Source organism: Mirounga leonina, unplaced genomic scaffold (assembly GCF_011800145.1).
Source record: "Mirounga leonina isolate KUSES-001 unplaced genomic scaffold, KU_Mleo_1.0 Mir_108, whole genome shotgun sequence".
NCBI lineage: Eukaryota > Metazoa > Chordata > Mammalia > Carnivora > Phocidae > Mirounga > Mirounga leonina.
The window spans coordinates 2772329-2799540 of NW_023270237.1; the positions used below are offsets into that span (position 1 = coordinate 2772329).

The following is a 27212-nucleotide window of genomic DNA, read 5'->3' on the forward strand; positions in this document are numbered from 1 at the left end:
CCAACCCTGAGGGGTAGTTTATACTCCAAGCATGCCTTAGGATCAGGCTAAGGGTGGGACTACCTGAAATTGTCCCTGCTTGGCTTTGTAGCTTCCTCCTTCCTTCTTTTCTCTTGTTGGTCTCACCTAAGGGCACTTCCTAAGTGAATCACTTGAATGTGAATCTTCATCTCAGGGTCTGCTTCTGGGGAACGCATTACCGTCCCCATAAGGTAATGTGAGAATTAAATGAGACAAATGTATGTAAAGCACTTATCATAGTGGTTGGCCATAATATATATACAAAAATGTGAATTATTATTATTATGGCTCTCACAGCAGTTTTTTGGACTCTGGTGGATTGGTGCCAAGGCTTGGAACATCAATTCAAGTGATGGCATTATGATGAAACACTTGAAGAAGATTGAAAGAGCATGTGAAAGGGTATCCTAACACACCAAGGCCTCACCACCCAGGCTGTCTACACAAATGTAAGCAAAATGAGAGCAAGGGTAACTAGCAGTACAGAATTTGCTGGGGAGATAGTCCAAATTATTATTATTATCATTAAAGATTGCTAAGCCCATTTCTCTAAGAGTTGAAAATGTCAAATATTTGGCCATTAACTATGACTACTTATTTTTAAAGAAATCTCTGCAATCTGTAGAGTAAAAGGCTATTTTTGCAGTGGTGACAGTGAAGTCCCCACATCCCAGTGGGGGCAGGGCTGGGGGAGAAATCACAGTGGTTTGAACACTCTCCATCTGATGAATTAAGAGGTGTTGCTCTTGATTTACCACCCACGGTGGGGAAACTAGGAAAAAGGGAAGTTTCATATTCAAGTCGATAGATTCCAGAGAATTCAAGTCATAAAGAATCTGAAAGTCTCCCGGAACAGTTTGAACAATCTATCGAATTTGTACTGGCACATTACTCTTTCTTTAGGCTTCATGTGACATAAAATTAGAAGGCAACCTTCAGTGCGCATGCAAGCTCACTAGGGATTCTTTAAAGGCAGAACATCGGGAATGTTGGTGTTCAAAGGGCTCTTGAGAAGCCATCTTGTCTCCTTGCCCTTCATGAGGGTCACGTGACACGAAATGCCAGAGCAAGAGGGGACTGATGATCTCATCCCAGTAGGCAACAACTTCCACCATCGGGAGAGCCTTGTAAAGCCCCTCAGGTGGCAGGGAGTTAAGCCCCAGTTTCTCTTCTGATGGGCCAGAGGACAGACAGCCAGGCTCTGCGCTGGGTCAGAACCTTTTCATTTTTTGAGTCCTGATTTCTCTAGAATCGTATCAACTGAGTGCAGGGAAGGATTTTCATCACTCGGTCCACTCACCAATGAGTTCCCATACATGTCCATCAGCTCAGAGGCTTTGATTCCATCTATCTGGAGTGAGCCCTAGAATCTTTTTTTTTTTAGATCTCGACCCCAGGGTGTGTGCAAGGGGGTTCGTGGGCAGTGCCAAGGAGTGAGAAGTGACTAGTGTCTCATCAGCAGTGGGAGTGGAGATGAGATGTGGATGCAGCCCCAGGAAGCACAGGACTGGATGCACAGGGTTCTGGGGCTACAGTGTGCAGATCAATGAAATGTATTATGTAATGATCACATGCCTGAAACACCACTGTATACAAGGATAGCCACACATGTAAAGACATATATTGAACATGTTCTGGGACTGGATATTATGGAAGAAGGAGGGACTGAAGCTGATAATGCTTAAGCCCTCAGGGGCCTTGAGGAGCCTGGTTAACTAGAAATCTTCGCATCCAAAAATAAGGAAAAAAAAAGTGACTGGGAGGAATGAAAAAGAAAGTGTTCCAAATGAATCAATCAGAGGCTCAGCCAAGTTTGGCCTTGGGGTGGTGCCGCTCTTATTCCATAGAGATGGGGTGCCCCACGGAGGGGGAAGCCTCTGGAAGAGTGCCGCACCCTCGTCTGTGCCCCCACCACCTGCCTTTTCACTCCAGCTTCTTTTTTTCTTTCACTTTCCCATGGCTCTTATTTTTAAATTTTTGTTTGTTTTATTCTTATTTTCTAGTTTTTAAATCACTGTCATGAAGCATTAAGCCGCAAGGTGGGCACTTGTTTTAAGAGGAATGAGGAAAAGCCCACATTGTTCTATGCTGTAACACACAGTGTTATCCTCTCTCAGATTTCTTACCTCGATGGTCACAGGTTCATATACCGAGTGCTTACTATACGCCAGGCGCTATGCCAAGTGTTTTACTTAAATCGTCTCATTTAATCTGCACCAAAAACTCAGTGCAAGCCATTCCTGTGTTTTAGATGACCAAAGCTTAGAGAGGTTGTGGATCTTTTCACACAAAAGTTAAGCTTAACAACAACAACAAAAATTTAAGCTGAACAGCCCCTGGGTAAATATCCACTCTAACTGGAACTACCATGAATCATCAAATCAAAGGGATGTTTCTTTTTATTAATTTGGGAGGGAATAAAAAAAGATGCCCCAACTTTGGTTGTGTCAACCTTAAAAATAAAATAGCCAGTGATTTTATTAGCAAAATGAGTTTATTCAGGAATAGCAGAGTTGCAGTTCAGCACATGCAAGCTATGAGGAACCATAGGAAGTCGGAAGAGACCAAGGAAAGGTCATCTTTTATTAGGTTTTAGGAGGAAATTGAAGAGCGTTGTTTTATTTGTTCATTTATTAAAAGATTTATTTATTTTGGGGGAGAGAGAGAGAGGGCACACAAGTGGGAGGGGCAGAGGGAGAAGGAGAGAGAATCTCAAGTAGACTCCGCACTGAGCACAGAGCCCAACTTAGGGCTTGATCTCATGACCCTGAGATCAGGACCTGAGCTAAAACCAAGAGTGGGATGCTCAACCAACTGCGTCACCCAGGTGTCCCTGAAGAGCTTTGTTTTAAACAACAATTCACTGGAGAAGAACATGAATTTAAGGTTGTGGTGGTTTCTCATTGGCTACAAGTGGGAGGTTAGTGCATTGTTGCTGGGGCAGAGAGGGATCTTCCTTGTTTTTCTTAAAAGGGGGAGATGAAATTCCTATGTTAAAAATGTCCTTCTGTCAAGATAATTCTTTCTGTTGTTTATGGAGGCTGCACCCCCTGCCTCCCTGATTCCATTTTATTTTTTATTTTTATTTATTTTTATTTTTTATTATTAGTTTCAGAGGTAGTGTTCAGTGATTCATCAGTTGCATACAGCACCCAGTGCTCATTCCATCAAGTGCCTTCCTTAATGTCTATCACCCAGTTAACCCCATCCCCCCACCCTTTCCCCTCCATCATTCCTCAGTTTGTTTCCTATGGTTAAGAGTCTCTTGTCTCTTATAGTTTGTCTCCCTCTCTGATTACGTCTTGTTTTATTTTTCCCTCCCTTTCTCTATGCTCCTCTGTTTTGTTTCTTAAATTCCACATATGAGTGAAATCATGTAATTGTCTTTCGCTGATTGACTTATTTCACTTAGCATAATACCCTCTAGTTCCATCCATGTCATTGCAAATGGCAAGACTTCATTTTTTTTTGATGGCTGAGTAATATTCCATTGTGTATACATATGTGTGTGTGTGTGTGTGTGTGTATCACATCTTCTTTATCCATTCATCCCAACTCCATTTTAAATGAGGTTTCCTTTATTTATTTTCACAGTGGGTGTCCAAGCAGAGAGAAGTGAATCAAGTTCTTTCCTCATTGATTGCCTGAAGAATCGAACAGTTCTGGTCTTTGCGATTGAGAATGTATTCAGACTCAAAGAATTCAAATACTCCTTCCATGGGGCCACATTTGGGTACCCCTCATTACATCTGCATTTTGCTGGATATCGAGTGACCAAGATGTTGTATTCCTAGAAATTTTAGTAAGCAACAGGAGTGATGGCTGACAAGTCACTTCATGTCTCTCACCATTGTTTCTACCACTTTCATGTCTGTGTTTCCACCCAAGAGTTACTGCTCCTAAATTATTTCCATATTTTGTACACTATAGTCTAATGATATCTAACTGGTGAGGCACCTGCACAGAAGCCCAGAGAAAAAACATGCATCTGCGTTGCTTAAGTGAAAACACCCCATTTAAAGGTGCTATCGGCACGAGAGAATTTTCAAATCCAGCCAGAGAGAATCAGCACAGCTTTTCCAGAAGCGTTGCCTTTCCAGGTCACAGTGCCTTTTCCTGCTGCATACATCACCTGCCCTTTTTTTTTTTTTTTTAACGTAGGCTCCACGCTGGGAGCCCGATGTGGGGCTTGAACTCATGACCTTGAGGTCAAGACCTGAGCCAAAATCAAGAGTTGGACACTTAACTAACTGAGCCACCTAGGGGCCCCTACATTGCCTGCCTTCTAATTGGAAATTTAAGAGAGCAAAGTCTTCCTCTGAAAATAAATTAAGTCATGAGAGATGGAGTTATGTCAGAACTTAGCCTTTGGAAGAAAGAGACGACATCTGTATCTCAGAATGCTTAGTGCAACCTCTATAGCTTTCGTCAGTCATCTTTCTGGTTTTTTTCTTTCTTTTTTTAAGTTGTCCTTAGCTTCCCCCCCCCCCCTCTTTGTTGCACTGCTTCTTCCTTACTTACACACAATCTAACCCAAACACATTCTCCTTGGCTAACTTTTAACTCTGTATTTTTTATGCACTGGTCACATTCTATTAGAAAAGAGGAGCTATTGCTACTTGTCCACTTGTATCCAATTAGGGTATTTGATTAAAGAAATACCCAATTTAAGAAAAAGCCTGGTAAATCTTTAGTTTGCAGAAGAGCATTCATTTCCGAAATGCTGCGCTCATAAAATAAGTTTCCAAACTCAGGATTCATTTCATTTTTTCCTCTGACTAGTAGAAGTGAATGTCACAGTGATGAAATTCAACTGATATACCATACAATGGAAGCAAGTGTGAAAAAATTTCTTAGAAACATTGGAGTCTTGTTTTTGAGTGTCCATAAAGAAAATACTTGAGTTACCTTGAAACCAGTAGGATTTAAGGTTCCTATAATGCCAGTGCAGGGTTATTGAAATCTTTGATGATTTGCCAGGCATTGCTCTGGGAGAAATTTAGACCAGTGCTTGCTACAGGTAAGACTCCACCGGTATGCATTATGTAAGCGGTGCCATGATCTGGACCACCCACCTCTGAAAGGTGTGGGAAGGTGTTGGAAATCTCACGGTCTTTTCTCTGCAGTTATTTTGTATAGTTGTCAACCCCGTTCCATGGAGTTATAGGGAATATGCCACTCAGAGGAGTGCCCAGGTGAGATCTGCTTGGAGACCCTTCTTCCCCCTGAGTTCGGGTAAACAGTATGCTACCTAGAAGTTCAGAAATTGCAGATTTTCCCAAAATCCTTCTTAGATCTGCTTCTAAAGAAAAGGTTGACTTCATGAGCCCACGATGCAACCTTTCACTTCATTGCTGGCAGAATTGTCCAAAACCAAGATTATAAGAAGTTCTTTAGGCTACAGACACCATTTCTGTTTTTTCCAATGTTCTACCATATGTAGTGACATAACTGTATTATCCAAGAGCAAAAAGCCAGATCCCTCCTGTATATGGTGGCACTGGAAACTCTGCTGGCCGAACCGAAAACAGAGATGACAGTCATTGAAGCTGCCTTGTTATGGAAGCATACATAGCCCCCATGACCCAGCACCTTTACGGTTTTGTTAGTTTTCAGAAAAAGCTATTTAAGTCACACACATGATATTTTGGTAGTCCTTAAAAAAAAAAAAAAAAAAAGGAGGCATTTTATAGCTAAACAATTTTATTGGCTTTTTGTGAAATAAAAAACACGAAACAAACCACCATGGTTAAAGGCCATAATCAGCATCAACCAAATGAACCAGCCACTTGGTTACAGTAGCTGATAACAAACACTAGTGGATATTATTGCTTATACCCCAGGTTCATTTATATGTCCATTATGTTTTGGCAAGATTACAATCACATGGGAACTTTGGTTGTATAAATTCAACTCTGACCACTCACTAAAAACTCAACTTCTACCATTTTATGATGGGATATATGTCAATTCTTCCTGAGTCTTGACATTTATCCTCTCATTTTGTCTCCTTTCTCCTTCTGCTAATGATTTACAACCCTATTGACCAAAACTTAAAGTAGATGCATTTACAACCATCCATTTCTACTCTACTGCCCTCTCCTTTGTCATGAGAGGGTGAGGCATTCCTGGGCCTCTCCAAACTCTTGGATCTGGTGTGTATCCACCGCCAGTAATAAATGTCCATCTGTAATCTGGGTAGATTTTCAAATGCATATGGTTGTCAACATTGGGGTTTGGACTCAACTGTCTCTTTTCCAACTTCCGAAAGCTAGGAAAAAAAATCAACAGCCTTTAGCATCAGTAAGTTGACCTCCCGACAAAATAAGCCCCCGCTGCCACCATGCCACATCCCACGGCAGGTATGGCGCTGGGGCCTTAAAATGCTCCGTATGAGTGCTGTAACATTTTAATGTACAGAGAAGCAAGGACTGACTGCCTCTCCAAAGCTCCCCTGCTCAATACCTTCTGTTTTAACACTGAAAACTCAGAATGACAAAGGGTCAGGACTAACTCACAATAGCACCATTTCCTAGACTCTTGGAATAAGATTCCTGTCTGCGTTGGAGAATGCAGGGACCCCAGACGACCCAGCCTCCAGCTTTGCACCTTCACAGGCCCTGCTGACCTTCAGCAGGGGTGGGCGGTCTGCCTCAGCCTACTCCTACAGCGGCCTGAATTTTCCCTGGGAAGAGTTAAAAATGCGTGTCTTACAAAGTGAAGTTGGCTGCAGGTGAGAGACCTGAGGAAGCCTGTTTCCGTGGGTGAGATGTGACGAGCCTGCAGATGATGGGACAAAGGCTGGGGATCCCTTCCCTTGCCCATCTCAGTTCAAGTCTTTGAAGAATCTGCACGCAGAAGCATGGCAAGATCGAGGAACACGGAGAGACACAAACCCTCACACAGCCACCCAAACACCAATGCTCTTACGGTATCTCTTGGGTTCAGGTCCAGCGGTGGGTTTGCCCTGGATAATGCTGGGATTGAATAAGCCCTTCTAATGATTATAAAGATTATCCTTTTGAATCTGGACATTTTAAACAACAGAAGACTTGGTATCACTGTATTTTACATGGCACATATAACCATATAATTACTAGCATTTACACGGCAAATATTGTAAATACACATTCTTGGAGTTGACTTGGTAATTATACCACTGTTATTCGGCAGAACAAAGATTAAACACTCTCTAACTTGCACTTGGGGGAATTTCGTTCCAACCCTGTACTTCACAACCAAAGGATAACCCTCTAATTATGCAATAATGCCTGGTGGTCATGTGGGCCAAGAGCATCACAGGGCGACTTCATGGTTAATTTGTGGCCTGTAAAATAAAGTAATACATAGTATTTTCATTTCAACAAAATACAAGAGACCATATAAAAATATTTTCTAATTTGGGACTTTGAAACATGAAAGCTGGATTTTTTTTTTCCTTGGTATAAAAAGAAACAAAGTAACGGACTAAAGTTTATTAAGCCTTCTAACAAAAAATATACATATAAGTTTAAGGAATGCAGTGAGCATCAACTTCCCTTTTTTGTCCAGGCTCATTGATGGGGAGCTTGTGCTTTGATCCCGACAAAGATAAATGCACAACAGTGGAGGAAGATCAGTGCCTGAAACCTGAACTACGACTTATCTCTAATAATAAGACTAATTTTACAGTAGTGCTTTTAAAAGTGGTGTGTCAGATGACTGATTTTTGTCTCTTCCCCCTCAGGCAACTGCTGGAGACGAATTCCAGAAGCACCACTTTCGTCTTGAGTGATGTTTATTTAGTGCAATATCTTCCTTCTCACGTTCCCTTTTCACACGCTGGTAGTGGTCTTCTTCCTTCAGATACCACACAGGGGGCCAGCGGTGCCGCTCAAAGTATTCCTGGTTGTCTGGTGAAGGAAAGGTGCAGATGATGAGACCCGCTGTGTTTGTCGAGAGCTTCTGTATTCTAGGTTCTGTGCCCCGTGCTTCTCGTATATGCTCCCTTCTACATCCTCCCAACAACCCGGTGTGTGGGGATTAGGGATCAGGGGTACGACCATTTGCAGACTGGGACACTCAGGTTTCGAGAGTTAGAATCACTTGCCTGAAGCAGCTGGGCACGGAGAACCTGAACCCAGGACCACTTGGTTTCCGAGCGGAAGCCTGCTCCTCGGCATGCCTCCCTAGACAAGGGTGAGCCCACCCCCTCCGCATGCTCTGCGGCAGGGAACCCCGGATCCCGCTCCACGCAAATCTCCCAAGCATGAAGTCCTTCAAAGAGGATTCCTGCTCCACAATTCCTTGCGTCGTGTCACGGGCATGTGACCACCAGCCAATCACAAGGACTTCCCCCGGAGCTGCCTGGGGCCTGTACACCTGCTCAAGGGCACAGAGGGTCCACGCTGCAGTCAGAGCCTGTGAGAACCGGACTGATGGGAACCTGTGTTCTCACCTGCGGATTTCGATTTGATCTCCTTGCGGAACTTGGAACACACGCTGTTGTAGTTGGTGCAGATGTGGTGCAAACACCAGGCGGCCAACTGGTGGGCGTTGTGGAACTACAGGGAAGTGACCAAAAAGGGGGTCAGACTCTACTTTCTAAAGTGGGGCCACAGAGAAATCGTCAGCCACCGTAGGGGTGACAGAGATGATAAAGGGCCCGCGTGACTGATTCGGCAAACCTCTTGTTTTGACTACAGTGTTTTGACTTTGGCTATGGTGCCAACGCCAGCCCAATATAGCGCTTGGCATACCCCTTCCTTACCCCTGTGACAGGTGCACCAAAAATAATCACCGTATCAGATCAGGAGCTGAAAGCACCCCTCTCCACCCAGCCTCCCCTGCCACTGGCCCGCTAGTGACTCATGACTGTGGCCTCTGGAAGGTGCCAGCCAGCAGCAAAGCAGCAACACGGACTCTGGTTAAGGAAGCCTCAGCCACGGAGCACTCCGTGTCGCAGGTCAGAGCTCGCCTTGCTGGGGCCAAAGATCTGAAAAAGGAGACTGAGGAATGTGTACCTGTCCTTTGGTTACATAAGAAGAGCGGGTGGTGTGGGCAGGGTGGCAGGGACCCGACACTCCACAACGACTCCTTTCTGAGCAGATGCTCGGGGGGAGGGAGCAGCTGAGGTAGCTGTGACCAAAACAGACTTGGTGCTCAAAATGCCACAGTCACCTCCCCATTCCTCCCCAAGTTTGGCAAGTCTCCCCCACCCCACACTTTGTCCGTGTCCTTGGCTATCCATTCAGTTTGTGGGTCTTGAGGTTTCTTTGATCAGGCGAAACCCTGAAACCCTACAGGGTGCTCACTCGGGGGCCCACATCTCTGCCATGAACGAAAGGCCCATATAAAAGCTGATGTCCCCAGAAAATAACTCAAGAAACTCTGAGAGTTGCAAACCCAACATTATAGACCATTTTTGCTGGTGCTTCCAACTTCTCTTGAGATCAGATTTCTTTCTGAAAGTAAGACTCGGGCACCGGTGAGCTGGAGTTGGCTTGGATCTGCCCAAGAGCGTCAACGGTGCACATTTCTTCCCTACTCTGAGGTCAGCAATTTCACGTTGTTAAAATTGGTCAGGCGGAGGTGTTTATATCCTGGACGTTGGAAAATGCAACAGATCGGGTGCCACCTGTCCACATGCTGATGGTTAAATAAACCCAGCATGCCACGAGGCAAGGGTCTCGTGAATGAGCTATGGTACAGGAGGCTCCAGCCTAAACTCTTCCTGCCGAGGCTCGTCAGGGCGGGGACCCAGAGCAAAGAGACACAACTGCAAATCACTATATCAAGTAGACTGGCCCTACATGCAATGCTGGGTCATTACATTTTTCTCCAGGAGGAGTACTTACTGGAGAGAGCACAAGTCATAAACTGTGCCCCGGACCTGGTTCGAGAGACCTCAAACTCCAAGTATGGACAACCCATTTTGATGGGACCTTGCTGAGCCTACTGCAACAGATGCCTGTTCTGGGTTTTCACTGTAACCTCTGTGAGGCTGTTTTTCATGCTGGATTTTAATAATGTGGGCTTCTGTCTATTTCTCTGTCTATGATTGCCCCGAGGGCAGAGAATCTGCCATTTATATCCATGTGTCCTTTTGTCTGGGGCAGTGCCCGATGTGTGTGGAGAAAACCACAAATACTCGTTGCGTAAGTCCAAACCAGGAGGCTGCTGTGAAGTCTGATTCTGCCTTTTCCCCTTTTGAATGCAAACCGTTCCTGTGCAACTTGACCTGCTACTTGCCTCCCTCCTCTCCCTGAAACCACCTCCTCTCCCTTGATTGAGAAAGAGCCATTCAAATCACCTGACCTAAGGCTTAGTAAACCTCGGCCCTAACAGAGAGGGAACAGAAAACGGAACCCAATGGGCTGAAGAAAGGACCGAAGAATGTCTTCTTCATTCCCTCAGAATGAAACTCAGTGTCAGTAAACTCAGTGTCAGTCAGTCTATGCCAGGGACGAAGCATCCCACACGTGCAACAGGGTTCTACTCTTCACTGCTCGTTCTTGAACATTCTCTCCCACTTGATTCTCAAAATAATCTGTAAGGTTGATAGGATGTGAATTATCATCCCCATTCATTACGGATAAGGAAACAGAGGCAGAGTTTAGGTTTGTGCCTTGAGTAAGTCATTCGGGACAAAGCTGAAGCCGGATCTCGGGGCCTCTCTGGAAGAGTGCAAGTGTGTACAGGGATTATGGAATCACAATATTGCTATTAACAAATACTGATTCTGGAAAACCCCAGGAAAGCTGCAGTGAGAGGTGGGGCATTACAGGGCTTCATGGAGTTCTAGAAACCGTCTGATCTTGGCCAATATGTGTCCAAGAATTCAAACAAGGAGAGACAGAACCTTCCCCTATCATGCCCCAAATTGTTCTCCCACATGTGAAGCTGGTGCCTCGGGGGACAATAGGGCTGGCGTGGGGTAGGGTCCGTGTTGTTTTCTCAAACGAAGCCCAGCAGGGGGAATGGTGCATGAAACGTGAAACTCTCAGATCTTCTCAGTGTACACAGGGCCCTCTGTGACTCAGTGGTGACATCTTTATTTAGACAGATGCAACAGCGGAATGTTTGATCAGCATTAAATGAACTGGTTGAACACACTTAAAAGGTGAAAGGCAAATTGTTACAAACCTGGGCCAATTCCAAATACGAGAGCACTTCCCCGTCAATGCCCACACCACTCATCGCGGCCTTGGTCAGCTCCTGGACAGCATACTGCTCTGGGGAAGAGAGAGAACGGGAGTAAGTTGAACCATGCCCTTGCAAGCCAGACATCTCACTTAGAGAGTCTGGTCCGGGACCACCTAAGAGGAAAGGAATATGGGACACAGCTCTGGCAGTCATCCGAACTGAACTCAGGGCCCACTGTGATGGTTGGTCTTCCAGCATGGGGAGTTCTGGTCTCTGGCCATTGCACCAATGACTCTGGGACACTTGTTTGCACTTCTGAAATAGCTGGAGTCCTCCAGACCTTCACTGTCCAGTATGGTGACTACTGGCCACGTGAGCCGACTGAAACTTAAATTGAAATGAAATAAAATTAAAAATTCACACCCTCAGCCACACTAGTCACACCAAAGTGCTCAACAGCTACACATGTATTGGGCAACACAGACACAGGACATTTCCATCACTGCAGACAGTTCTATTGGATAGTGCTGCTCTGGATAGTCCAGTGCCTTCCTAGAATCCTCTAGACTCTCTAGTATCTTCCTGTTTGACAGCTTCCCCGCTCATATCACTCCAATTCTCAATAATCTCTGAAAGTGGAAGGACTGAGTAACAGGAATGAATCCATATGGGGAATTAAAAATGTGAATGCAGATGTCTTTCTCAACAGCTGCAGATGGGTAACATATTGTTCAGCTGTTAGATTCTAACGACTGGGGGGGAACCTTCAACTGGAAGTTAACAAGAATCTAGCTGGGAGAGCCAATTCTTCCTGGGAGCTGTGCCCAGGGCTTCTAAGTTGAATCTAAATTGTGATTCTGAGATGGAGTGGTCTCCTGCCTCTGTTCGGGCTGTCCCCTGCCTTTGGGACTGATGCGTGTGGTACAATCTAGGCCCACACTCCTAGCTCCCTGAGGTCGAGGTACTCTTTTCATCTCCAGCATTGCGTCTGTTCTTCTAATCCAGTAAACTGTCCCAACCCTGCTTACCCTCTGTTCTATGCACTTGGTAGTCAACATGCCTCCATGTGGTCAATACGATATCTAGATGGGGATGGTTTCTTTGGCACAATCTTCATCAGTTGGATGGACAAAGAACTATTTGGAATTACATTTTCCAAAGAAGTCATCAGGCTTTTTGATTTTAGTTAACAGCAACATTTCTTGATACTCATTTAACACGTCGGCTCGCGACACATTCTTACCCCAGAAACTGATTTTTAAAAACTATGTTCTGAACACTCTATACTTAACCCAACAGTATAAATGATTACAGGGATCATCTTAGGCAGCTACATATTTAATCCTAGCAGTAACAGTAGCATTTAATAACAAAAGGAAACAGGCTTAGAAGTCTGCAGTTCACACCAGAACCTCTCTTTGATTCAGTTCCTTTCACGGAGAGGTCAGTCCCAAGTTTTCGTCACTGTACTTCATATTTAAGCAAAAATGGCACTAGTTTAAGATTAATCACAAACCTTGTTCGACAGATTTGGTTCCACATTGTTTTTGACCACATTAAAAAAAAATCAAATTCATCCTCAAAGGATACCTACTTGTAAACACTGAATAGTCAAACAGATCAGAACCTATACTTTTGAAAAAAGGAACTGCCCACTGCAGCCTCCTAGGGTTAACATTTAAAAAGCAGGGCACTCTTGTGGACCTGTGACTTCAGGGTTGTTGGTTAAAAATGGTTTTTAAAAAAATAGCAGTGCTTCAACAATCTCTTTCTATCTTTTTATCCAGTGGGGGCAGAAGTAAGGCAAGGAGAGGACTTGGGTCTCCAGCTGGCTGAGTATAGCAGAAACGTGAAGTCCAGAGAAATACATTTTATTCCAAAGACACCTGCCAGAAAGTGAAGTGCAGATATGACCAGTTGGTTTGTTCAAACATTCATTTTCACTCACTTCCTGATTCAACAGGTATTTATTGGGAAGCTAACAGGCTCAGGCACTTTGCTGTGTGCTGGGGACAGTAGGCCAGTGTACAAAGCTGTCACTCTTTCTGCTCTCACGGCTCACAGGAGTCAGCTAATGTAGTGACAAACACCCAGACTGCTAACTGACCCTTCTCGTGAATGAAGCTGAAGGTTTACATTTAGGAAACATGTATGTGAATAATACACGTATCCTATTTAGACCTGCTTCAGCCTAACAACTGAACAAATCCAGAAATGATTTTGGGAAGTGAAGCCAAGTCCCCCTTCCTTCTTTCTCCCAAAATGCTCTTGACAATGTCAGAACATTTTCTAAAATAGCTTTAAAAAAACCACTTACATAATGCTTACTAGGTGCCAGACACTGTTCTGAGAACTTTATATATATCTTAACTCCTTAATCTTTGTAACAACTCTACGGGAGAATAACATGATCCCCATGCTAAAGAGAGAGAGAGCAGACACAGGGTGGTGAAGTGTGAAGTCATCTAGCCAGTAAATGGTGGAGTCAGGATCTGAACCCGAGCAGTCTGGCTCTGCAGCCTATATTCTTCACCACGGCCTCCTACTGCTCTTTCTTAAAGACTGTGTCTGAGCACACATCAGGGGAATAATATGGACACAATAGTTTTATTTCCAATCCCACGGTCCACAAATGAGGCAGAGTGCACAGAGCATGGGTCTCAAGGGCAGGGATCATGCATCACTCATCTTGATAATTGTGTCCCCCTACAGGGTCTACCACAAAGTAGGTGCCTAAGAAATATCTGTGGAGCTGAATTGGGCTGTCTGATACATTTGATCTACTTATTATCACCCTGCACAAGACAGTCCTATACTGGGTGATAAAAATTTAATTTTTATTCCCTGGAAATGTTATTTTTGCTTAAATGTGATTTTGATAAATTTGACAGTCAGACCCTGCATGATCCTGAGTCATCAGACTTACCTGCAAGTGCAACCAAGTGTGGCAGGCAAAATCTGTTTGCCAAGGCAATTAATTCCAGTGGGTCCAGGTCCAAATTAGGTGACAACTGCTTGGTATAAAGATAATCCAATACCGCTTGCATTGACATCTTGTTTATGTTCGGGAGATATACCTGAAATGTTATTTGAAAAGCTAAGTTCTGCTGAAGAAAACAGTGGGTGCATTTCCAGGCTATACTGCTTATAAATACCCCAACCGTACAATTTGATATTGGCAAGTCCGGGATACCTGCTTTGAGGCCGCGTGTAAAAGTCATTCGCTATTTATCGCTTCAAACATAACAGTTTGATTTGTAGATGACAAAGGAGTGGGGCTGCCTGACAAAGCCTGATTTGGAATTTTTAAATGGCTATTGGACTTATAAATCAGACAAATGGTCTGTAATATGGACTCTCCTCACCAAGTACCTTCTAATACTCTATTGTGGGGAAAGAAATCTCCCAGCAACATGACAGGTGTGGGGGGTAGTGCAAACCGCACTGTTGCTGACACACGATAGAGCCCCGCTCTCTAAGATGTCAAAACAGAGGATGAGCAACCACCCTAGTTGCCGCAGTGACTGGAGTGATTCCAACATTCTACCAATATATGCAAACACGGTATACACCCTTCATTATTTTTCCTGTGGCACCACCACACAGATTCAAAATTATTGGAACATTATCAGGTTATCAGTAGATTCAGAGAATCCAGAGACGTCCTTACCTGGGACATGTGGGGAACAGCTGGTTGGGTCTGGTAAACTCTCCTTTGTAGGAATCACTTAATCTCGAGACCTCCTGAGCACCTGCAGTTCTTGCCAATATTGATACCTGCTAGAGTTTGCTAGAGAGCCAGGGCCGGGATCAGTGAGGATGTACATGGCGCAGAAGCACACAGTCAAACTAACCCCACAGGATGGGCCCTGGTTTAGGACAGAACAGCACAATTGCCTTTGACTCCAGGCATGATGATGGTGATAAAAATTAACCTTAATGGGAGGCCTCCTTCACACGTGGTGCTGTGCTAAGCTTCCCACACACAGTATCTAATCTGATCCTTATATTCTCCCTAGGAGGAAAAAACTATTATTTTTGCCATTTTACAGGTAAGGAAACTGAGGTTCACGGAGGTTAGTAGTCCCCTATCCAAGGTCACGGAGTTAGTAAGTGACTGGGATTTGAACCTAGGGAGTACAATTCTATGCTCAGAACCGCTGTGCAGTACAAGAAACCCTTCATGGCAAGGAAGCTGAGGTTTGGGTCACAGTACAATTAAGCACCATATTTCACTAACAGTTCTTTTTTTTTTTCTTTTTTAAAGATTTTATTTATTTATTTGAGAGAGAGAGAATGAGAGACAGAGAGCAGGAGAGGGAGGAGGGTCAGAGGGAGAAGCAGACTCCCCGCCGAGCAGGGAACCTGATGCGGGACTCGATCCCGGGACTCCAGGATCATGACCTGAGCCGAAGGCAGCTGCTTAAACAACTGAGCCACCCAGTGAATGGCGCCCCATTCACTAACAGTTCTTAAGCGTTAGATTTCTAAGTTCAAAAGGATGAACAGTTATTAACTGCCTATTTCCGGTACTTAATAGACCTCTATACACCATATAAAGATACAATATATGATTATATCTCTATTACACATGATTACATCTGCATTATATATCGAATCTTTCCCTTTATTTATATATTACCACCGCAATCGACATGGGGCTCATGGCCAATGCGTTCTGGTGTCGTGGTTCCAGATTCACTTAAGCGATAGCAACCTGTATCATCCTCCTGCACAGCCACCAGCCACCTCAGACCGAATATCCTGGCAGACAGAACTTTCTACTACTGTATCAAAGGGAAGGCCCCCCCAGACCTTCCCAGAAATAGTAAGAAAATTATACACCCACCCCCTTTCAGACATAGTCGATGAGAACAATTATGATCTGGTAAATAAGCTGCATGGGTTATTACCATCAAGGATTTGACAAGTTTAGAGTTTCTTTAGAGTTTCTAGCACAGCCTCGACAAGAGATACAACTTGGCACGTAGAAACTGTTACTGATGTTATTTGAAAATAAAGAAGCCACTGTATTGTAATTAATTGTTGTTCCAGTGAATCTAACATCAGTTAGACTTGTGTATATGCTTATGCACATACATGTTGACACATACATGCATTTATCTTATACAGATCAAGTCTGGATTCGCACAGTTTTCTAGATAATTGAAGTTGTGAAACTTAAAATTTGGGCCATTTTGATAGTGAAAGTATATACATTTTACAAAGTTCTAAGTGCTATAAAGAATTAGTGATCATAAATGTAAACAGTGCCAGAGCTTTCTGTGAAGCCCTGTTCTCAGCTACGGGGATACCTGCTGTTTTGGAAAATAGTGGCTTGGAGGACAAGGAAAGAGGCTGGTATAGGCCCAGGGGTTTGTCACTAAAATGAGTGTGACCTCTGCCAAATCATTCACCCTCTCTGATCCTCGGTGTCCTCATGCGTTATCTGAGCGTTATTTGAAAGAGATGATACCTACAGCTTTTTCTTCTTCACTGAGACTCTGGATTTTGAAGATATTTGGATTACCTTAGCATTTTTTGGTAAGAGTGTGTTCTAAGTCACGACAAAATGAACTTCCTAAGTGAAAAGAAATTATTTCTGGCAGCAGGAGATGACAGATTCCTGTAAGCAGCCCTTCCCCAATACTTCCAATGTCTTTGGCGTGTTCTGACATTTGTAATCATCCATGACCTGCTTTTTCCTTCTTGCATAACACGATGCTAACAGTTTTTTGAAGCGATGGCTTTGTTGGGCAAAGAATGCTTGGGACCCTTAGAGCGAATGAGAATAAACTAAAAGCACCTTTGGAACCTGCACCTTTTTTTTTTCTTCATTTTTTTTTTTTTAAAGACCATTTCTGTGATTTTAATGTTTATGTAGAACAATGGAGAGGTCATTTCATAGAACTTTTAAAAATAATATAAAGCTACATAAGAGATGAAATTAGGAATTTTGCATCCTACCTGCTGGATGTACCTTAAAAAAAAAAAAAGTCAGCAAAGAGAATATAATGCTATCCTAAAAAACGTCCCATAGTCCAGTTTCGTTGGTTTAAAATTTTAATTGTGAAAATCAGCTCAGACTATTAGGCTTATAATTAGAGACGGTCTCAGAGAATGAGAAAGTATTCCAGATCCAGAGCATTGCTTACTACAAGCCAGGCATGCATTTTTAATGAACCACTTGCTGAGTACCTCTAGGGAGAGAATTATGCTTACTGCTACATTAAAGGTAATGAGAAAAATAGAAGTAAAATACAATGTCTTCTTAAATATTAAATGACAAAAAATTTTAAAGTAACATCAATGTATATTTTCTTCCTTTCTGGATATGCATGAGAATTCTATTAATGCAAAAAAATAAAAAGACTGAATTTTGAGGGGGAAGTCAGATTTTCACAGGACAATAAAGAGTTAATGGGTGCCCTAGAAAAGGACAGATCCCAAGTGCCAAAACAGGCCTGCATCAGTCATGGAATATTTGCTGAGCGTTTAACTGATGTTCCTCCCTCCCCATGATCCCTCTAACCACACTTTGCGAGGGCTTTCAGGGGACAAAGATTTTTAATCCTTCATGGAAAGAATTAAACAAGAATCCTCCAGGACAATAGTCACCAATATTTCTTGAGCTTCCGTATGTTCCAAGCACCGAATTCTATGTTTATACATGTGTTCTCCTGACTTATCTGCCCTTTGAAGATGGTTTTCTTGTTATCCCCCATTTTACAGAGGAGGACACAGGTTAGGAGAGGGTCGGTTGCTTGCTCAAGGTCAAGCTGAGACTAGAGTTTATCACGACATAACCATTACAGTCTACAGGGGAAATCAAGGGAAGGGGCAGGCAGGGGCACACGTGTCAACAGCTCATGGCATTCTCAACACACTGACTAAAGGGATCCGGCACGGACCCTCGGTTGCTTGGGTCCATGGTCTCTGTCTTCTAAGTTGGGTAGAACGTATCCATACCTATTAGCCTCAGCTGCCATGTTAATGACCTAGTCTTTCTAGGAGGTCGTGCTACCCAGGGGGCCCCTCCAGGAGAGGCTGTTCCCCATGTACGTGTGCATTCACACTGTCTGCCAAGTTTTTGTTTTGGTCACCTCTCCTGCACATTTTAATCTGGAGCTGATTACGGTCCATTCTGGGAAGGGATAAAGGGGATTAGCATTTGTGAGGTCAGCTCTGACAGTGTCCCTTTGTGCCTGGGTTCCTGACCTTGATCAACTTCTCTGCTGTGTTAATAGCAGGTGCTCGGCCACACAATCAGCACACATTTCAGTGAGCTGGAAAAATAAGGGAAGCCAGCCCCCAGGCCCTTTATCTCTGGGGATGACTGAAGTGGGTGAAATGCCATTTGGATGAAGTTTTGTCAGTCGGTGGCTTCCCCAGATTTTTTTGGAAGTAAGAGTGAAAGAGTATTAACCCTACCAACATCACAATAAGACTAACGGCAGCTACGTTTACTTAATGCTCCTGGGGTGATTTGCAAGGTCTGACTTTTGTACCCCACTACCACACTGTGGGTTATCATCATGCTTTCCAGACAGGGAGACTGGAGCTCAGAAAGGGGGTCGCTTGCCCAAGGCCACACAGCTTGTAAGTGGAGGAGTTGGGATTCGAGCCCCACATCCTTCACTGGGCGGCCTCCACGACGCTGCTGCTATCTCAGGGACGCGGCTCTGAAACCCCTTTGGTGGCACGGGAAAGACTTGGTTAGTTACAGCTGAGGACCTCCGGATTCAGAAAGGCTGCGAGACACCAAAAGAGGTCATCAGGATAATTCTGACACTTTTTGCCCACACAGCAGACAGCCTTTTGCTGGGGGTTGGTTTAGGAGCAGTGGCAGTTTGTTCTGGAAGCAGGAGGTGGCCCAGGGACCTCCTCCGCCCCAGCCCTCCGGGCTTCTGATTCTGCAGCCCTACTCTGGGATGCAAATGCAGGCTCCTGGGTCACAATGGGAGTGCTCAGATTTCTGCGGTGAGAGCCCCTCACCGCTATTGTTTTCTTCATTTCTTTTTAAAGTGTGGAGAGAGATGCTGAGATATGCAAAACAAGCCTCTTGGGACAATAAACTTGATGGGGTGTCCCCGTGTTTTTTAAAAAAAGATGGTTAAAAAATACTTTCAAAACTCAACAAAAACACTTGCTCTTCTAAAGTTAGATGTGCTTGGGTGGAATTTTTCTTTCTTTTCCAATCGAGTTTGTAAAAAGATGAACGGGTAGGGCCTTCAACATACTGCTTGCTCTGCTCTAAGACTATCCTTCTCCTGGAGATAGGGCCGGTGCCTGAGAAGTGACTCAGTGGCCTCCGCGAGACCGAAGGGAGGCGTGTTCAGAGGAGGGACCATTTGCTCCGTTGCCATCTCCGTCCAGAACAGACCCTTGGAGAAGGCAAGTCCAGCCGAGGCTCGGGGAGTGCCGCAGCTCCAGGAGACCGTCCAGGGCATCCCCCATGCCCTGGGGCGTCCCTCACGGGGCAGATGAGAAGACTGAGGCCCAAGGGGGTGGCTTCTTAAGGCCCGCCCTCTGGTCAGGGTCTCAGCTGAGCCCAGGTCGGGGATGACTGAGGAAGCTTTTCACTGCCTTAAACTTCTGCAAGACAGACTCTGCCCCTATTGGATGTGATTTTGCCAGTGTCTTGCTTGGGGACATTTGTTAAAAAGTAGAGCCAATCACGTTTTACAAATGAAAGCAGTGAGCAACAGACACCAGCTCCTCCTAACTGCAAAATTAAGAAGAGGGTGACCTGACCCTCAAACACTGCCTAAGGAACTGGTTCAGGGAAGCAGTTAAATAACTGAAGTCGTCTGGTTACTTAAATACATGCCCATTCACAGAGATACCACTTGGGCTTTTCAGAAGGCACATACCTCACTGTTGGCGCTTTCCACAAACGAGCCCCCAAACATGGCGGCCATCCACCTGCAGCTACAGATCAGCAACGGTTTGTGGGCGCTGATGGCTCCATCATCCAACCTAAACGTCACATCTGCCCAGGGATTGAAGAAACATAACCGTGAGCCAGCTTTGCTGAGAGTTCTGCCCATATTCGTCCACCTACATCTCCTACTCTCTCTTCCATAGCTTTACTTAGTGATTATGTATCAACCTCCACCTTTGGAACACCCAATTCCTTCTATGTCATTCGAGGATTGGGGGTAAACATTTAAAATTGTACAAAAGCTCACAACACAAATTCTCTGAACCATATAGTACCAAAAAGGAGAGGAATATGTTTTCCTCCTTACTATGAAAAATTTCAAAATAATAGAACAGTGGAAGAAATAGTACATTGTTAACATTCTGCCATGTTTGCTTTAGCTATATATGTGTGTGTGTGTATAGATAGTGAATATGTGTGTATATGTATACACTTTTTTAACAGATAGCATGACAATTCGAACTACTTTATCAAGAATTTTCTAAAAATAAGAACATTCCTCTAGATAATCATATCATTATCACACCTAAGAAAATGAGCAATGATTCCCTAATCTCATCCATTATCTAGTTCATATTCAAAAATTTCCAATTATCTCTAAATTGTATTTATAGTTTTTTTTTTTTTTTTTTAAAGACAATCCACTTGAAACTCCACATTGTATTTGGTCACTATGCCTTTGCATTAAGGGGTGGGCGATTCAATTCATTTCACTTAAGGTCCATTGTTTAATTTACTGCAGGTTTGTAACATTGCTTTTCATTAACTTTCAAGATGGCTTCTATTTCATGATGGTCAATGTTTCAGGTAAAGATTATTTATAAGCTTTAAAATTAATGAACAGACTCAGTAATCAATGACTAAATGTATAGTACTAAATGTGTATCATCATGACAGGCATTATGAAAGATAAAGACAAAACAGAAGTGTCCACATAAATAAAAGTCAGAAAGTCACATTTTTGCAATGAAATACACACACACACACACAGAGGGCAATTTCACAATTCAGTAGAAGTGTGTACAAGCAAATATGTGAGGACACTGTGGCAGCAGAAGGCATGGTCATCAAGGACAAAGAAGAGGTGAGGAAAATATAGAGCAGGGTAAAGGAGTGTGAGAAAGAAAAGAGAGGAGGTGGGCAGACGAGGCACTCCTGACGGGAACGCAGACGGCTCCATCACCTCAAGGATTTCAGGGCCAAAGGGTCAGTGGGGAGTAGACTTGGTCAGGGAAAGGACCCTGAAGGGGAATCATGAGCATCAAGCTGACTGGCTCAGGCTCAGGGGTAATGTGACTTACCTTCGAGAAGCACTGTGATACCATGCTGCTTTAGAGGGAAGCTTGCGTACAAATCCTGCCTGTATATCCTGGGGCGAGTTACCTAACCTCTTTGTCCCTCAGTTTCCCAATCTGCAAAATGGAATAATCTTTAGCCCTTAAGTCTGATAAGTCTGATAAGAATGAAATAGATGGATACATGCAACTAGAAGGGTACATGAAAAAAATAAGCATTTATAACATGTTAGTGATGGTTAGTCTCTCCCTTACTCGTGTATAGCTAATGTTTAATAAAACACAACCAAAGGGATCGATGACTTTATCGTTGGACCTACTCACCTGAGAATGTCCCTTTGCTGAGACACTCTTTTATCCGATTGGCCTTCCTGACATGAAAAGCTTTTGTAATCTCCTGGTTCATGAAGGCTTCCTTGTTCATGATGTTTTCCACCATCATCCTCAAATCAAACATCTCCAGAACCTCTGCAATCTGAGCCAGGCCCACCAAGTCCTTTTCCTTTTCATCCAGTTGTCCCGTGTACAGAAACTGGAGCAGGGTCCGGAAAGGGCCTGGCTGGACGGAGGAGTCCATCCTGACCACGGTGATGGGGCCCACCCGCTTTGAAACGGGATTGACTTGCATCTCCTTGTGCATGCCAACAAACCCCTTGCTCCAGCCTGACAAAGTCTGCGTCTCTGGAATCGAGCTCTCGGCTTCCATCCCCGGACCCTCCTGTTGGGACAGGTTTTGGCTCGAGGACTTCCACTGATTGGTCTGAGGGGTCCTTGGGGTGCCTTCCTCCCTCTCCTCGTCTGGGTCAAGGCTCCATGCCCGCCCCTGGAAATCCCTGCTCTGCTTCTCTTTCTCACCAGCTCCTTCACTCCCATTTGGGGTTTCTTCACATTCCATTAAAAAAAGATCATAAAATTTGGAAGAGGAGGTAGCGAGGTAAATTCGATGTGCAAAGATGTGCTCCTGGTCCTGAAGGACAAACAGGACGTCGGCACACAGAGGATTGTCCAGTAAACAGGCAGCTTCGCTCGTCCCCGTGGAGGGACATTCTGGAACTTTGATGACTGGTGGAGGGGCTTTTGGAGGTAGGAATGGTGCCTGAAGTAAAGGTTTCTGAACTTTCTTTAGGTGGGATTTCCAGAACTGCAGGTGTCTGCGAGAAATCAGCGCTGCTCGGATTGCATTGTCAAACACGTCCTTGATGCCGAATTGGTCAAAGACGCTCGTCTCATAGTACGGTATGCCGAGTTCCTTCGCAACCTCTCGGCCTTTTTCGGGGGGCAGAATATCCCCTCTCTTTATGGGCCTAGAATGGAGGATTTAAAAGTTATAATCGGCCTCATTTTAGGAAAAAAATGGTAATGAGGGCCTATCAAAGCACCTAATAGAACTGTATCTTTAAAGTCCTATGCAGGATTTTTTTTTTTTTTTTAAGATTTTTATTTATTTATTTGAGAGAGAGAGAGTATGAGCGGGGTGGGGAAGAGCAGAGGTCGAGGGAGAAGCAGACTCCCCGCTGAGCAAGGAGCCCGATGCGGGGCTTCATCCCAGAGCCCTGGGATCATGACCTGAGCTGAAGGTGGATGCTTAACCGACTGAGCCACCCAGGCACCCCCCTATGCAGGCTTTTAATAAGGCTCTTGAAAAATCTATCAACCTCAAGTCTTCCAACCTTAAGCCTGCAGGAAAAAAAAAAAAATGCTTTCAGTAGTAACTACAGTAACTGAAGTATCAGCCTTATTTACTAGCTATATGATCCTGGGCAAGTTACTTAAACTCTTCAAGCCTCAGTTTTCCCATCGGTAAAATAGGAATAATAATAGTAAATACCTACATTTTAAAGGACTCCTGAGAAGTTGAAATGAGAGACTACGCTAGCCCACAGGAAGTGCCTGACAAATAGCAGCCATCACCCCATCGTCACCGTCATCTTTGTCACCGGCACCTTATGCTTACATTTTGCTTTACAACCTTACAAAGAATCCATATGCTTTTTCTCATTTGAGCCTCACCATAACCTTGCGGGTGTGATTTTCATCCACCTTCTGAAGAAACAGAGGCAGCGAGCTTAAAGGGTTTGCCTCAGGTCACATTCGAAAGTTGCCAAGAGACCTTTGCCAAGCAATTAGAACCCCGTAGTTCTAGACTGGTTAAATGGTTCACATCCAATGGCCCATTAAGTTCCTTCCATCACGTCTGTGAGCCTTCTTTCATGTCTAACTGCTTCTCTTCTCTTCCACGTCTGCAGTCACACTGTCATCCTCTTTTGCTTGGACTGGTGCATTAGCCTCTTGCCTGTCCTCAGACTCTCCACATTTTAGGCCACAGTGCTCACTGCTGCAGGAAAAATCCTTACATAACAGAAGTATGACTTGCAGCTGTAATTCTTTTTCAAGATCTCCTCTGGTTCCACAAAGCTCATGGAACAAAGGCTATGCCCTTTAGGCTGGCACACAAGGCCCATTACAAGCTAATCAAACCCAGGTAGGCCAAACCTTTGGAAGCAGTATAAGCAGAATAGTGCCGTGACTATGGCATAACACAGTAAATGGGCAAGATGTGATTTGTTGTTCTACTCTTCACAAACACAATCTTGATTCTGAGACATAATGTTAGGAATGGATCTTCCTCAATAAATATTTGGCTTTCAGAATCAAAGGTAATGTGCTTGACAGGTGCTGGTCTTAGGAGAAATACAACACTGGTTAGAAATTGGATTTGAAGACCTGGATGGAATGCAAGGAAAAATGGTAGGGTGTTGTGAAGGTGGAAGGGGGTGCAGGGAAGAAGGCTTAACTTCAAGGTCGGCTCCTCTGGGCATTTTGTGCTCCTGGTTCCTGGGACTGACTTGAAAATCACTAGCTGGTGACATTCTTCAAGGCTTAGTTCAAATACTGCCTCCTTCATGAAATCTCAGAGCTACTCTACAGAGGGGACTGTCCCCTCTCCATCCTCTAGCACCCGTAACTCTCCTCTAGTCCTCCACGTCCGTGGTTGTGAGGCCTGATTGTCTTAGCCGATTCTTTCCCACAGAAAGTTCTGGATGCCAGGGGCAGTCTCTTTCACCGTAAGGTGTGGCTTCTAATGTGCAATGCCTAGTCCACGCATTTAACAGAAGGACTGTGAAAGCCTAACATGAACCGTTTTCAGAAAATTAATCTGAAATGCACCAAGAACATCAGAAATTGTCTAAAGAAAGCACCATTTGCTTTTGCTGTGAGAGTATAAAAAGCTGCCTATACAAAATTTTTGTAATAAGCCTATTAGGCAAACATCAAAGGAAGGTATTAATATCACCATTTTTGGGAAAACTATGCTCTTAGACACAAAATATATATAAAATTATTTTTTCTGAAGGGAATATGGAGGGGGCACGGGTTTTTAAAAACTCTTATTTCCCCCTAAAACTGGTATTCCACATTTTATACAGAGTCAAACAAATGCTCTTTCAGGTTGATTTTTAAACTTGTGACACTTTAAAAATATAACTACTAGAGACATTTAAAAAACAGTGTTGCTATTTTGCAACTATAGGTCCATATGATTTTTAAAAACTAGACACTGCCTTTTTGGGAATGAAATATTCTCAGACATTGGACTGAGGAAAATGAGAAGACTAAAAACACTCGGATGTGTGTATCTGTATGAACCTGATATTCCCGGGGCCAGGAACTGTGGCTAATCCCTCTGCACGTACATGAACTTTACTATAATAATCATAATTTCAAGAATGACATTATTATGAGTAGCTAGTGTTTTGTTTAATGTTTTACAAATTTCAAGACACTTTTATTCACACCATGTCACAGTTGGAGAACTCACTTCCAACAATGGCCAACCATTTTACAAAAATGGGTTCCTTACCTATGAGGGGATGGTGAGCCTGAGAGGGTCAGGATTAACAAGCTAACTTAAAGCACATGGCTGATTGATGGAGTCCCAGGACCACTGAGGAGCGCAACCCTAGCCTACAGAGTCATCTGTTACCTCTAAATTTTAATTTGGCCAGCACAGCAAATCACCGAGTCCCTTGGCTTACCTCGCTAAAGGGCGTCTGGCTCGATTAACAGCTTCGAGATCAGCATAGCGGAGGTCTAGCTGGCAGCCAACCAGGACAACAGGTGTGCGGGGGCAAAAGTGCTTGATTTCTTGATACCACATGGTTTTCACATGATTTAAGGAATTGGGATTAGCGATAGAAAAACAGAGGACCACAACATCAGACCTAAAAGGAAATCACAAAAGAAGCTGTATTGCCTTATCACTTTTTTCTTTGATCATTATGGTCCCCCCCACCCCATCCATCTAAGGCCATATCATGTCACAATAAAACAAAACAGAACAAAACAAAACCATGGATATTAAAATACATCTCGGAGTCATGCAAACAGCTTGAGAAGCCCCCACATTCCAGTACCAACACAGCCTGAGTTTATTCTCATACCACACTGCAGAACGCCTATGTATCGAAGTTTCTCATGATGTTATTTTACAATACTGATGATTACCCACACTTGATTCAGTCCTGGAACCACAACATGCGGAACTATTTCTGTTTGTCACAAGAAATAGTTTCAAGGTAAAATAAAACAATAAAAACTACCTTTTACCAGTTTAAACGTAAAGGCGATGATGACTCAACCCAATGAGATAAAGCAAACAGTTTAAACATTACTGAAAACATAATAGGTATTTGCTGTCCGGGGTCAGCAAATACACAGAAGGATTTCTGCCCTTCTTCCCACTTAAACACACATGTAGGGAGCACAACCACTTATCTGTTTCTGAAAAGAAAATGTCCTGAATTTTCAGGGATTTTGACTCTTTACTAGGGATATGGCAAGACGGTCGTGTTTAACAGAAAGCCAGCAAGACTTAGGTGGATGACTAATAAGAGAATGTCGGAAGCATATTTCTCAAATGTTATATGTGACACACGGCAGGTAAGTGGGGAAAGGAAAAAAGTACTTTATAGTCAATTTTGACATAAGGATCTTCTATTTTTATATAATAACTTACCATTCTAGAAGCCAAAGAACAGTTTTACAAAACAGTTGTTCAATTATGGTGTTTGACAGCTGCTAAAAGGTATCTTTAATAAGAATTATAAACCAATCATTCTAGGTTAAAATATGCTGAATGGTGACTTTGAAAACATTGAGGCAGAAGAACATAAAATAGGAAAAATTATGCCCAAGCATTCAAGACTATCTTGCAGCTAAATTCAGAAATAAACTCTTACAATTTTATTAGATGCTAATTTATTGCCTTTACTGTTTATGTAATGAGAAGAATCAAGTCGATGAATCAAAACACCTTCTTTTTAAATCATTAATGAGCTTTCCCCCCTACATATCAATGAAGACAAACAAATATATCTGGGCAACCATAAAATTTCTAAAAATAATCATTTGCAATGCAGAAAACTGCAGGGTGCTTATATTAAATGTAATTCACAAGTTGAATCTTTAAATTTATATCCCAGAAAAACTGCACCAGTCCACAGCACATACAGGGGAAAATCCTGAGATTAAAATATTTACAAATTATAAAAGAGGACCTAGGACTCAAAGTAGATGAATGTATTAATCTGCATGTATAGAATGTCCTTGAAATAGATATTATCAGAGATTCATAGACACTGGAAAATATATTATGTGTAAAAATATGTATAAGTATATAAATGAAAGGGAAGCATGTCTTGTCTTCAGGATTCTGATTTAGTTAGTGGAATATTCTGTGCACAGCCTTACTTCTAATCAGCATAAATAACGGTATCCAGGAAAGCTAAGAATGCTTTGAATTTTACATTTTTTAGGAGCTGAGTTTT

At 43.4% G+C, this 27212-nt stretch overlaps 1 protein-coding gene across 8 annotated transcripts in view; it reads right to left on the minus strand.

Moving 5' to 3' along the window:
- Positions 1-5706: 5706 nt before the first annotated feature.
- The window catches only part of LOC118019527 (rho-related BTB domain-containing protein 1), a 120038-nt gene continuing 98532 nt past the window's right edge, over positions 5707-27212 (minus strand). For all 8 annotated transcript variants that reach the window (XM_035018848.1, XM_035018841.1, XM_035018857.1 and 5 more), the window contains 7 exons: positions 25422-25607; positions 21709-22688; positions 20019-20137; positions 14072-14222; positions 11146-11234; positions 8459-8564; positions 5707-7913 (listed from right to left, as the gene is read on the minus strand). In XM_035018848.1, coding sequence (XP_034874739.1) covers positions 7744-7913; positions 8459-8564; positions 11146-11234; positions 14072-14222; positions 20019-20137; positions 21709-22688; positions 25422-25607 — 1801 coding nt within the window. In that variant the 3' untranslated portion in view covers positions 5707-7743. The remainder of the gene's footprint in view (positions 7914-8458; positions 8565-11145; positions 11235-14071; positions 14223-20018; positions 20138-21708; positions 22689-25421; positions 25608-27212) is intronic.